Source organism: Cebus imitator, unplaced genomic scaffold (assembly GCF_001604975.1).
Source record: "Cebus imitator isolate Cc_AM_T3 unplaced genomic scaffold, Cebus_imitator-1.0 Scaffold266, whole genome shotgun sequence".
Classification (NCBI taxonomy): Eukaryota; Metazoa; Chordata; class Mammalia; order Primates; family Cebidae; genus Cebus; species Cebus imitator.
Window position 1 is genome coordinate 1,174,146 of NW_016107581.1, and position 11,135 is coordinate 1,185,280.

At 53.2% G+C, this 11,135-nt stretch overlaps 1 protein-coding gene across 1 annotated transcript in view; it reads left to right on the forward strand.

Moving 5' to 3' along the window:
- The window catches only part of EHD2 (EH domain containing 2), a 21,413-nt gene extending 15,240 nt beyond the window's left edge, over positions 1–6,173 (forward strand). The window contains exons 5-6 of the mRNA XM_017500428.2: positions 2,307–2,471; positions 5,207–6,173. Of these exons, the coding sequence (XP_017355917.1) occupies positions 2,307–2,471; positions 5,207–5,758 (717 nt within the window). The 3' untranslated portion in view covers positions 5,759–6,173. The remainder of the gene's footprint in view (positions 1–2,306; positions 2,472–5,206) is intronic.
- The last annotated feature ends 4,962 nt before the right edge of the window (positions 6,174–11,135 follow it).

An 11,135-nucleotide genomic window follows, 5' to 3' on the forward strand; every position in this document is an offset into this window, starting at 1 on the left:
TATTTTTAGTAGAGACAGGGTTTCACCATGTTGGCCAGGCTGGTCTGGAACTCCTGACCTCAGGTGATCCGCCCACCTTTGCTTCCCAAAGTGCTGGGATTACAGGTGTGAGCCACCGTGCCTGGCCCACAATCTTATAAATTATTGAAAAATAAACAGGTCAGAATAATGAATATTGGTATGTCTGTACTTTACAGGAAGCTCAAAAATTAAATATTGCTCATGCCTGTAATCGCTACACTTTGGGAGGCCAAGGTGGAAGGATCACTTGAGGGCAGGAGTTCCATACCAGCCTGGGCACCATAGCAAGACCTGTCTCTACAAAAATGTTTTAAAAATTAGCTGGGCATGGTGGTGCGTGCCTATAGTCCCATCTAACTGCGGGGGCTGAGGGAGGATCACTTGGGCCCAGGAGTTTGAGGCTGTAGTGAGCTATGATGCCGCCACTGCACTCTAGCCTGGGTGACAGAGCGAGAATCTGTCTCTAAAAAAATGAATAAATAGGCTGGGCAAGGTAGCTCACGCCTGTAATCCCAGCACTTTGGGAGGCTGAGGCGGGCAGATCACCTGAGGTTGGGAGTTTCAGACCGGCCTGATCAACATGGAGAAACCCCATCTCTACTAAAAATACAAAATTAGCTGGGCGCGGTGGCGCATGTCTGTAATCCCAGCTACATGGGAGGCTGAGGCAGGAGAATTGATTGAACCCGGGAGGCAGAGGTTGCAGTGAGCTGAGATTGCTCCGTTGCACTCCAGCCTGGGCAACAAGAGTAAAACTCCGTCTAAAAAAAAAAAAAAAAAAAAAAATATTGTGTCTCTAAGATTCCCAAGTTCATTGGTTTATTCCACAAATATTTCTTGAGTGCTTTCTGTACGCATTGTACCAGTGCTGGAGATGGAGGGAACGGACAATTTTCCAGCCCTTCTGGGGCTTTTTTTTTTTTCTCTTTCTCATTTTTTGAGACAAGGTCTTGCCCTGTCACCCAGGCTGGAGTGCAGTGGTGCGATCATGGCTCACTGCAGCCTTGACCTCTCCGGCTTCCGTGATCCTCCCATCTCAGCCTCTTGAGTAGAGAAAGTTAATAAATTGAGAAGGGCAATAAATCAAGTCATTATTTGCGCCACTGCACTCCAGCCTGGGTGACAGAGCAAGACCCTGTCTCAAAAAGAAAAAGGAAAGAAAAGTAAGGGAGAGATAAAGGAGGAGGCAAAGGGGACTCATTGGTAGGTTGGATGTGGCTGGTAAACAGGAGGAAGAATCAAGAATGATTTCCTGGCCGGGCGCGGTGGCTCAAGCCTGTAATCCCAGCACTTTGGGAGGCCGAGGCGGTTGGATCACGAGGTCAAGAGATCGAGACCATCCTGGTCAACATGGTGAAACCCCGTCTCTACTAAAAATACAAAAAATCAGCTGGGCATGGTGGTGCGTGCCTGTAATCCCAGCACTCAGGAGGCTGAGGCAGGAGAATTGCCTGAACCCGGGAGGCGGGGGTTGCGGTGAGCCGAGATCGCGCCATTGCACTCCAGCCTGGGTAACAAGAGCGAAACTCCGTTTCAAAAAAAAAAAAAGAATGATTTCCAGAGCTGGGCACTGTGGTTCCCGCCTGTAATCCCAACACTTTGGGAGGCCATGGTGGGGGAGTTCAGCCTGGCCATCATGGAGAAACCAACCCGGCCTCTAAAAAAAATTGGCCGGTGTGGTGGCGCACATCTGTTAATCCCCACTGCCTGGGAGGCTGAGGCAGGAGAATCACTTGAACCTGGGAGGTGGAGGTTGCAGTGAGCTGAGATTGCGCCACTGCACTCCAGCCTAGGCAACAGACCGAGACTCCATCTCAAAAGATAAAAAAGAAAAGAAAAGAAATTCTAATTTTCACACCCCAGCCCAAAGCAAGTGAATTGGAATCTCTGGGAGTGGGGCCGGCAACCTGTGGGGTTTTTTTTGTTTTTGAGACAGAGTCTCGCTCTGTCACCAGGCTGGAGTGCAGTGGTGCCCTGATCTTGGCTCACTGCAACCTCTGTCTCCAGGTCCAAGCGATTCTCCTGCCTCAGCCTCCTGAGTGGCAGGGAATACAGGCACGCACCACCATGGCCAGCTAATTTTTTGCATTTATAATAGAGACAGGGTTTCACCATGCTGGCCAGGCTGGTCTTGAACTCCTGACCTTGTGATCCACCGGCCTCTGCCTCCCAAAGTGCTGGGATTACAGGCATTAGGCACCGCACCCAGCCCCGGCAACCTGCGTTTTAACAAGCACCCGCGGGGGGGACCTTGACGCAGGCTCAGGTGGGCACTCTTCCCGCAGGTTCATGCTTATATCATCAGCTACCTGAAGAAGGAGATGCCCTCTGTGTTTGGGAAGGAGAACAAGAAGAAGCAGCTGATCCTCAAGCTGCCCGTCATCTTTGCTAAGATTCAGCTGGAACATCACATCTCCCCCGGGGACTTCCCGGATTGCCAGAAAATGCAGGTGGGAAGCTGCCCTGGAGCGGGTAGTGGGGGTTGGCTTCTGGAAGCTCTGAGATGGGACCTCAAAAGCTGGAGGGATGGATGGCAGGTTCTGGAAAGCACCTCCCTCAAATAGTTCCGTGGGAGCATGGTTTTATGAGTCAGGCTAGGGGAGTGAAGAGAAAACCCAAAATAACAGTGGCTAAATTAAGATGGAGGCTTTTTTCTTTCTTTCCTCCATAAAAGTCCCAGAAAGTGGTCCAGGACTGTTTTGGTGCTTTACAGACCTAGGGATCTAGTCCCCTTCTGTTTTATTTGTCTTCCATGCCTGGCCTCCAGGCAAGGAACCTCATGGTACAAAAGGGCTGTCAATGCTCCAGCCATTGTGTCTGCATTCCAGCCAGCAAGAAGTTGGGAAGGGGAATAAAATGTACAGTGTCTCTTTTTTTTGAGACAAAGTCTCGCTCTGTCACTCAGTCTATAGTGCAGTGGCGCGATCTCGGCTCACTGCAGCCTCCCCCTCCCGGGTTTAAGCTATTCCCCTGCCTCAGCCTCCCGAGTAGCTGGGATTACAGGTGAGCGCAACCACATCCAGCTAATTTTTGTATTTTTAGTAGAGATGGGCTTCCCCATGTTGGCCAGGCTGGTCTTGAACTCCTGACCTCATGATCTGCCCGCCTCAGCCTCTCAAAGTTCTGGGATTACAGGCGTGAGCCACTGTGCCTGGCCCGAAAAGTGTACAGTCGCTTTAAGAACACTTTCTGTTTATTTTCATTTATTTATTTTTTAGAGACTTAAATGTTTATATTTATAAATATTTGAAATATATACGGCTGGGCACAGTGGCTCACGCCTGTAATCCCGGCACTGTGGGAGGCTGAGGCAGGCGGATCACCTGAGGTCAAGAGTCACTTTGTGCTAGAGCAGCTGTAGGGGTGGTCTTGTCATGCTGCTTCTCAAACGGGCAACTCTAAGTTGCCTGCAAAAGGTGGATTCCTTTCGCGGCCCTCTGTGAATTTCCCGAGCCAAGGCAGACAGGCCAGCTGATCAGGACTCTGAAGGGGTGGGGCTCCTAGGTTGCAACCTGGATTAGCTGGCAGCCAGGGTATGACTAAGTCCAAGTGCACTGAGGCAAGCACGGGTTACACGTGCAGCTTCTACTATTCGCCTGTTCAAGATGGCAGCCATTAGCCACGTGGGCTTACTTACATTAGTTAAAATAAGTAAAACACAGGCCAGATGCAGTGGCTCACTCCTATAATCCCAGCACTTTTGGAGGCTGAGATAGGAGGATCATCTGAGGTCAGGAGTTCGAAACCAGCCTGGCCAACATGGTGAAACCCCATCTCTACTAAAAATATGAAAATTAGCTGGGCGTGGTGGCAGGTGCCTGTAATCCCAGCTACTTGGGAGGCTGAGGCAGGAGAATTGCTTGAACCCTGGAGATGGAGATTGCAATGAGTGGAGATCACGCCATTGCACTCCAGCCTGGGCAACAGAGAGAAACTAGTCTCAAAAAAAAAAAAAAAAAAAAAAAAAAAAAAAAAAAAAGGAAAAGAAATAGGGTTTTGCCATGTTGCCCAGGCTGGTCGTGCACTCCTGGGCTCAAGTGATTCTCCCACCTCACCTCCCAAAGTGCTGGGATTACAGGTGTGAGCCACTAACACGTACAGAGTTTGTTTTAACTTTCACGTTGGGCATGCTGGCTGGGCAGCTGGAGTTGGGTGAGGGCAGTTAGGGTCCTCAGCCAGTGGGGATGCTCTGAGAAGGTCATATCTGATGTGAGAATATGCAAACCTTTCTCTGCCAGCTGGTAAGGGCCCCAGCCTCCCACCCTTCAGTAAATCTGGGGTACAGGAGAAAGCCTCTGGGACCTTGTTGCCCACGTGTCTTCTGAGTGGTGGATGCCAGGGCAGAACAGGGTGTCAGATATTCCAGTACTTCTGCACATGTCAGTAAAGATCTGTTACGCTGGCCGGGGCAGTGGCTCACCCTGCAATCCCAGCACTTTGGGAGGCCAAGGTGGGAGGATTGCTTGAGCCCAGGAGTTTGAGACCAGCCTGGGCAACATAGCGAGACCCTGTCTCTACAAATAACTAAACACTTAGCTGGGCATGGTGGTGTCTGCCTGTGGTCCCAGCTACTTGGGAGAGTCCAGCCTGGGTGACAAAACAAAATGAAACAAAACAAAACAAAAAACAGGCCGGCCACGGTGGCTCACGCTTGTAATCCCAGCACTTTGGGAGGTGTTCGAATCGCCTGAGGTCAGGAGTTCAAGACCAGCCTGGCCAACATGGGGAAACCCCGTCTCTACTAAAAATACAAAAATTAGGCTAGGCGTGGTGGCTCACGCCTGTAATCCCAGCACTTTGGGAGGCCGAGGTGGGTAGATCGCCTGAAGTCAGGAGTTCGAGACCAGCCTGACCAACGTGGAGAAATCCCATCTCTACTAAAAATACAAAATTAGCTGGGCATGGTGGTACATGCCTGTAGTCCCAGCTACTTGGGAGGCTGAGGCAGGAGAATCACTTGAACCTGGAAGGCGGAGGTTGCAGTGAGCCGAGATCACGCCAGTGCACTCCAGCCTGGGCGACAAAGCAAGACTCTGTCTCAAAAGGAACAAACAACAACAACAAAAAACCCACAACAGCTGCCCCCCCACCCCACGCTTCCCCAGTGTCCTGGTTCCACCTTGCAGCTTGAGGGCCTCAGGGAGGGCACTGCCTGAATTCTGGGTGCCCCTGTCCCCCACCACAGGAGCTGCTGATGGCGCACGACTTCACCAAGTTTCACTCGCTGAAGCCGAAGCTGCTGGAGGCGCTGGATGAGATGCTGACACACGACATTGCCAAGCTGATGCCCCTGCTGCGGCAGGAGGAGCTGGAGAGCACGGAGGTGGGCGTGCAGGGGGGCGCTTTCGAGGGCACCCACATGGGCCCGTTCGTGGAGAGGGGGCCCGACGAGGCCATGGAGGACGGCGAGGAGGGCTCGGACGACGAGGCCGAGTGGGTGGTCACCAAGGACAAGTCCAAGTACGACGAGATCTTCTACAACCTGGCGCCTGCCGACGGCAAGCTGAGCGGCTCCAAGGCCAAGACCTGGATGGTGGGGACCAAGCTCCCCAACTCGGTGCTGGGGCGCATCTGGAAGCTGAGCGACGTCGACCGTGACGGCATGCTGGATGACGAGGAGTTTGCGCTGGCCAGCCACCTCATCGAGGCCAAGCTGGAGGGCCACGGGCTGCCCACCAACCTGCCCCGTCGCCTGGTGCCACCCTCCAAGCGGCGCCACAAAGGCTCTGCTGAGTGAGCCGGTGCACACCCCCATGGCCCCGCTGTGGCTTCCCAGCTCCAGTCGGCCGCATGCACACCCTTGCCCTGGCTCACACATGCCCTCCCTGCCCTCCCTGCCCAGCTGTAAGGACCGGGGGGTCTCCCTCCCCACTACCGCCAGGCACCCCGGTGGAAGCATTTAGAGGGGACCACGGGAGGGACAAGACTTCTCTGTCCGCCCTTCACACCTCCAGCCTCACGTTCACTTAGGCACATCACACAGACACTAGCATGCGCAGACATCCATTCATCCGTTATTCATTCAGATATTTATTGAGCACCTACTATGTGCCCAGCCCTGTTCTAGGCACTGGGCATTACCATAGAGAACAAAATAGACAAATACGTGTGCCCTTGTGGAAGCTGACATTCCCAGGAGAGGGCGCCTACACCGTCACAAAAACACACACTCATTCCTAGCAGGACCCCAGCCCCACCCCTAGGGGAGGAGCCCCATGGTTGAAATGACTAACAGATAAACAGACCCCTTTCTGCTCCACTGCCTCCTGCTCAGCCAGGCAAGAAGCCCAACCCATTCCATCACATCCTCAGGTCTTGGGACCATGGGGGGGCTCAGAGGGGAGACACAGCCTCCTGTTTCCTCAGATGGGCCTCTCCGAAGCCCCTCCCCTTGCTTAAACCAATTGGGAAAGCCCCCAATTCTGTCCACAGCCATTTCTTTTCTATTTCTTTTTTTTTGAGAGGGAGTCTGGAACTGTCGCCCAGGCTGGAGTGCAGTGCTGCGATCTTGGCTCACTGCAACCTCTGCCTCTTGAGTTCAAACAGTTCTCCTGCCTCAGCCTCCCAAGTAGCTGGGACTACAAGTGTTTGCTAATTTTTTTTTTTTTTTTTAGTAGGGATGGGGTTTCATCATGTTGGCCAGGCTGGTCTTGAACTCCTGACCTCAGGTGATCCACCCTCCTTGACCTTTCAAAGTGCTGGGACTACAGACATGAGCCACTGTGCCCAGCCCACACCCATTTCTTTATGTTTATCATTATTATTATTATTTAAAAGATGGAGTTTCACCATGTTGGTCAGGCTGGTCTTGAACTCCTGACCTCGGGTGATCCGCCCGCCTTGGCCTCCAAAGTGCTTGGATTACAGGTGTGAGCCATCATGCCCAGCCTATGTTTATTATTTTTTATTATTATTTTTGAGACGGAGTCTTACTCTGCCACCCAGGCTGGAGTGCAGTGGTGAGATCTCGGCTCACTGCAACCTCCTCCTCCTGGGTTCAAGTCATTCTTGTGCCTCAGCCTCCCGAGTAGCTGGGACTGCAGGCACGAGTCACCACCCTGGCTAATTTTTGTATTTTTAGTAGAGACAGGGTTTCACCATGTTGGTCAGGCTGGTCTCGAACTCCTGACCTCAGGTAATCCATCCGCTTCAACCTCCCAAAGTGCTGGGATTACAGACATGAGCCACTGCGCCCGGCTTCACACCCATTTCTTTAAAAAGGATCCTACGGCAGGCAGAAAAGCCCCTTCCATCCCAGCTGTACCCCGTTGGAGGTATTTCCGTCCTCCACCCACGTGTTCATGGCTCCTGGCCCCCTGGAAACCTGGCACAGCTGGTGGTCTGGACTTAGGGATTGCTGGGCCACAGCCTATCTGCCCGCGCCACCCCGCCAGTCCATATTTAAGTGGAGCCCCTACCAGATAGAAAGGCCCCGGGGCTTTATCTTAGTCTACTTTTCAGGGATGTTGTGGGCCAGGGAGGGGGTTTCTTGGTGCTACAGCCCTCTCCCCACTCCTAAAGGGACCCGACGCTGTTTGCTGTCTTCACCACGTATTAGTGCTTGACCCTGGCAGGGGACCCCATGGAACAGCCGGGGAAGAGCAAAATACTGTACATGGAGGCGACGCCCCCTTCAGGATGCTCGCTGGGATTCCCACGCCCACTATTGTCCCCCACCCCGTGGCTGGGAGGGGCCTCTGAATGGACCAGTGTCCCCAAAGAGCGAATAAAACCAAGGCTTCTTCCCAAGTGGCAGGCTGGCTGGCTTGGAACAGTGATCGCCCGTTCTTCCCCTGGGGAGAGACCTGGGCAAGATTTGGGGTAGGGGGGAGGCCCCCTTCCGTGCTCTCAGCGGCGGGGTGGAGTTCGTGACTCAATGCGGCGAGGCCTGGTGACTCAGGCCTGGGCTGGGGGCCAGACCGGCATATTTTCCGAAGAAAAGTGACTCTGGGGCCCTCCCCGCGGGACATCCCTCCCTCCCACCTCCCGCGGCGGGGGCCTGGGAACCAAGCCCTGGGGCGCGCGCGATGTGTGTGTGTGTTCGGGCACGAAGTGCTCCACCAGCCCCTCCCTCCCCCACCCTGCCCGGCACGGTGCCCTTGCACAACGTAGGTACACAACTCCAGACGCGTTACGCCAGGGACACACTGGCCCCTGGTGGGGAGGGGGGATCTTGCTCACACGGGCTGCCAGGAGCGCGCGCGTGCTCACACCCCAGGGACTCTTGGCCAGAGCTGTGCAGCTCGCCCCACGCGCAAGGTCCCGCGCACTCACACCCAGCCACACCCACGGCGCCCCGGGACACGCTGGCCGCGCGCTCTTCCCGCCCACGCGGGCCCCGTCTCGCGGCTCGCTGCGCCCCCTGGCGGACGCTCAGGAAACAGGCAGGTTGTGGTCGCCGAAACCCCTGTCCCAGATGGTCGGGCACTGCGTGGGGTGGGGGAGAGCGGGTCTCCGAGGGCTATGATGATCCAGGGCCTGTCACCTTTCCAACGCTCTGCGCAAGGATCTAGCTGAGTTCAGCTGTGTGACCATGTGTGTGGCGCCTTCCCTCTCTGCGCCTGTTAGAGTCACAGCAAGGCAAGCCCACAGACCCCCCTCCCCATTCTCCCCTGCTAAGCCAAGCTCTTAACAGAAACAGCCTCAAGCCATGTAAACAGGACACCCGCGGTCACACCCGGCTCTCGAACCCAGGATGTTGACCCAACTAAGCAGAATGTCAGGCCCTGAGAACCAAAAGGCGGTTTTTCTTAGAATAGCACCCGCCTACCTGCAAATCCCCTATATAGCCCCCATAGTCCGTAAGCCAGGCTGCTGCCTTCACTGCCTGCGGCTGTGGCGGAGGTTTGGCAGGTTGAAATAAACTTACTAACCCTGACCCTGGGTCTGCCTCTCCATCCTTTCCATCAACCTTACAGCGCCTTTTCCCCTTATGAGTCCAGAGTGGCTTTTACGAAGCCTGGATCTCTCTGATTTGTTTTTGAGACAGGGTCTTGCCCTGTCACCCAGGCTGGAATGCAATGGCACAATCACAGCTCACTTCACCCTCCAACTACTGGGCTCCAGCCATCCTCCCACCTCAGCCTCCTGAGTATCTGGGACTACAGGCGCATACCACCATGCCTGGCTAAATTGTTGGCAGACACGGGGTCTCACTATGTTGCCCAGGCTGATCTTGAATTCCCAGGCATAAACCATCCTCCTGCATCAGCCTCCCAAAGTGCTGGGATTACAAGCGTGATTCACCACGCCCTGCCATGGATCCCTTTGAATGGCTGCCAGGGCCCGAGAGCCTCTGAGCTTCCTTCCTTATTTGTAAATAGCAAAGATGAGTTGATTCTAAGATGAAGCCTCAGCTGGGCATGGCTGCTCATGCCTGTAATCCCAGCACTTTGGGAGGCCAAGGCAGGCGGATCACCTGAGGTCAGGAGTTCAAGACCAGCCTGACCAACATGGAGAAACCCCATCTCTACCAAAAATACAAAAGTAGCCAGGCGTGGTGGTACTTGCCTGTCATCCCAGCTACTCAGGAGGCTGAGGCAGGAGAATTGCATGAACCCTGGAGTGCCAGTGCACTCCAGCTTGGGTAAGAAGAGCAAAACTCCATCTAAAACAAAAACAAAAACAAAAGATGAAGCCTCAGTAACAGTAGCTAACACTCAGATGCCAGACGCAGCCTTAAGTGCTTTACATTTGTTTAATCTTCTGCATGATCTATGAGACAGATGTACCATTATCATCCTTATTTTACAGATGAGGAAGCTGAGGCACAGTGAATTTGCCTGCGTAAGATGAATGATTCTAAGTCTGCACTTCTAGAGTCCTAAAAGTGCATGTTTCTAACATTCCTCTAATGTTCTGTGCTTCCAACTGTGATATTCCGACAGTTATTTGATTTCCAAGATCCTAGGACTGGAACACTTGAGAGGATAAAACTTCTGAGACTGGAACGTGTGTTGTGCAGAATCTGCCACTGACGGTTCTGATTTTCTAAGAAAACGAGATTAAAAAATAATCAAGGCTGAGCACGGTGGCTCACGCCTGTAATCCCAGCACTTTGGAAGGCTGAGGAGGGAGAATCACTTGAGCCCAGGGTTTCAAGACCAGCCTGGACAACATAGTGAGACCTTTGTCTCAAAAAAAAGAAAAAATCAGCTGGGGGTAGTGGCTCACACCTGTAATCCCAGCACTTTGGAAGGCTGAGGAGGGAGAATCACTTGAGCCCAGGGTTTCAAGACCAGCCTGGACAACATAGTGAGACCTTTGTCTCAAAAAAAAGAAAAAATCAGCTGGGGGTAGTGGCTCACACCTGTAATCCCAGCACTTTGGAAGGCTGAGGAGGGAGAATCACTTGAGCCCAGGGTTTCAAGACCAGCCTGGACAACATAGTGAGACCTTTGTCTCAAAAAAAAGAAAAAATCAGCTGGGGGTAGTGGCTCACACCTGTAATCCCAGCACTTTGGAAGGCTGAGGAGGGAGAATCACTTGAGCCCAGGGTTTCAAGACCAGCCTGGACAACATAGTGAGACCTTTGTCTCAAAAAAAAGAAAAAATCAGCTGGGGGTAGTGGCTCACACCTGTAATCCCAGCACTTTGGAAGGCTGAGGAGGGAGAATCACTTGAGCCCAGGGTTTCAAGACCAGCCTGGACAACATAGTGAGACCTTTGTCTCAAAAAAAAGAAAAAATCAGCTGGGGGTAGTGGCTCACACCTGTAATCCCAGCACTTTGGAAGGCTGAGGAGGGAGAATCACTTGAGCCCAGGGTTTCAAGACCAGCCTGGACAACATAGTGAGACCTTTGTCTCAAAAAAAAGAAAAAATCAGCTGGGGGTAGTGGCTCACGCCTGCAATCCCAGCAGTTTGGGAGGCTGAGGCAGGCAGACAACGAGGTCAAGAGATTGAGACCATCCTGGCCAACATGGTGAAACCTCATCTCTACTAAAAATACAAAAAAATTAGCTGGGCGTGGTGGCCCGAGCCTGTGGTCCCAGCTACTTGGGAGGCTGAGGCAAGAGAATCACTTGAGCCGGGGAGGTGGAGGTTGCAGTGAGCTGAGATCGCACCACTGCACTCCAGCCTGGTGACAGACAGAGACTCCATCTCAGAAAAAAAA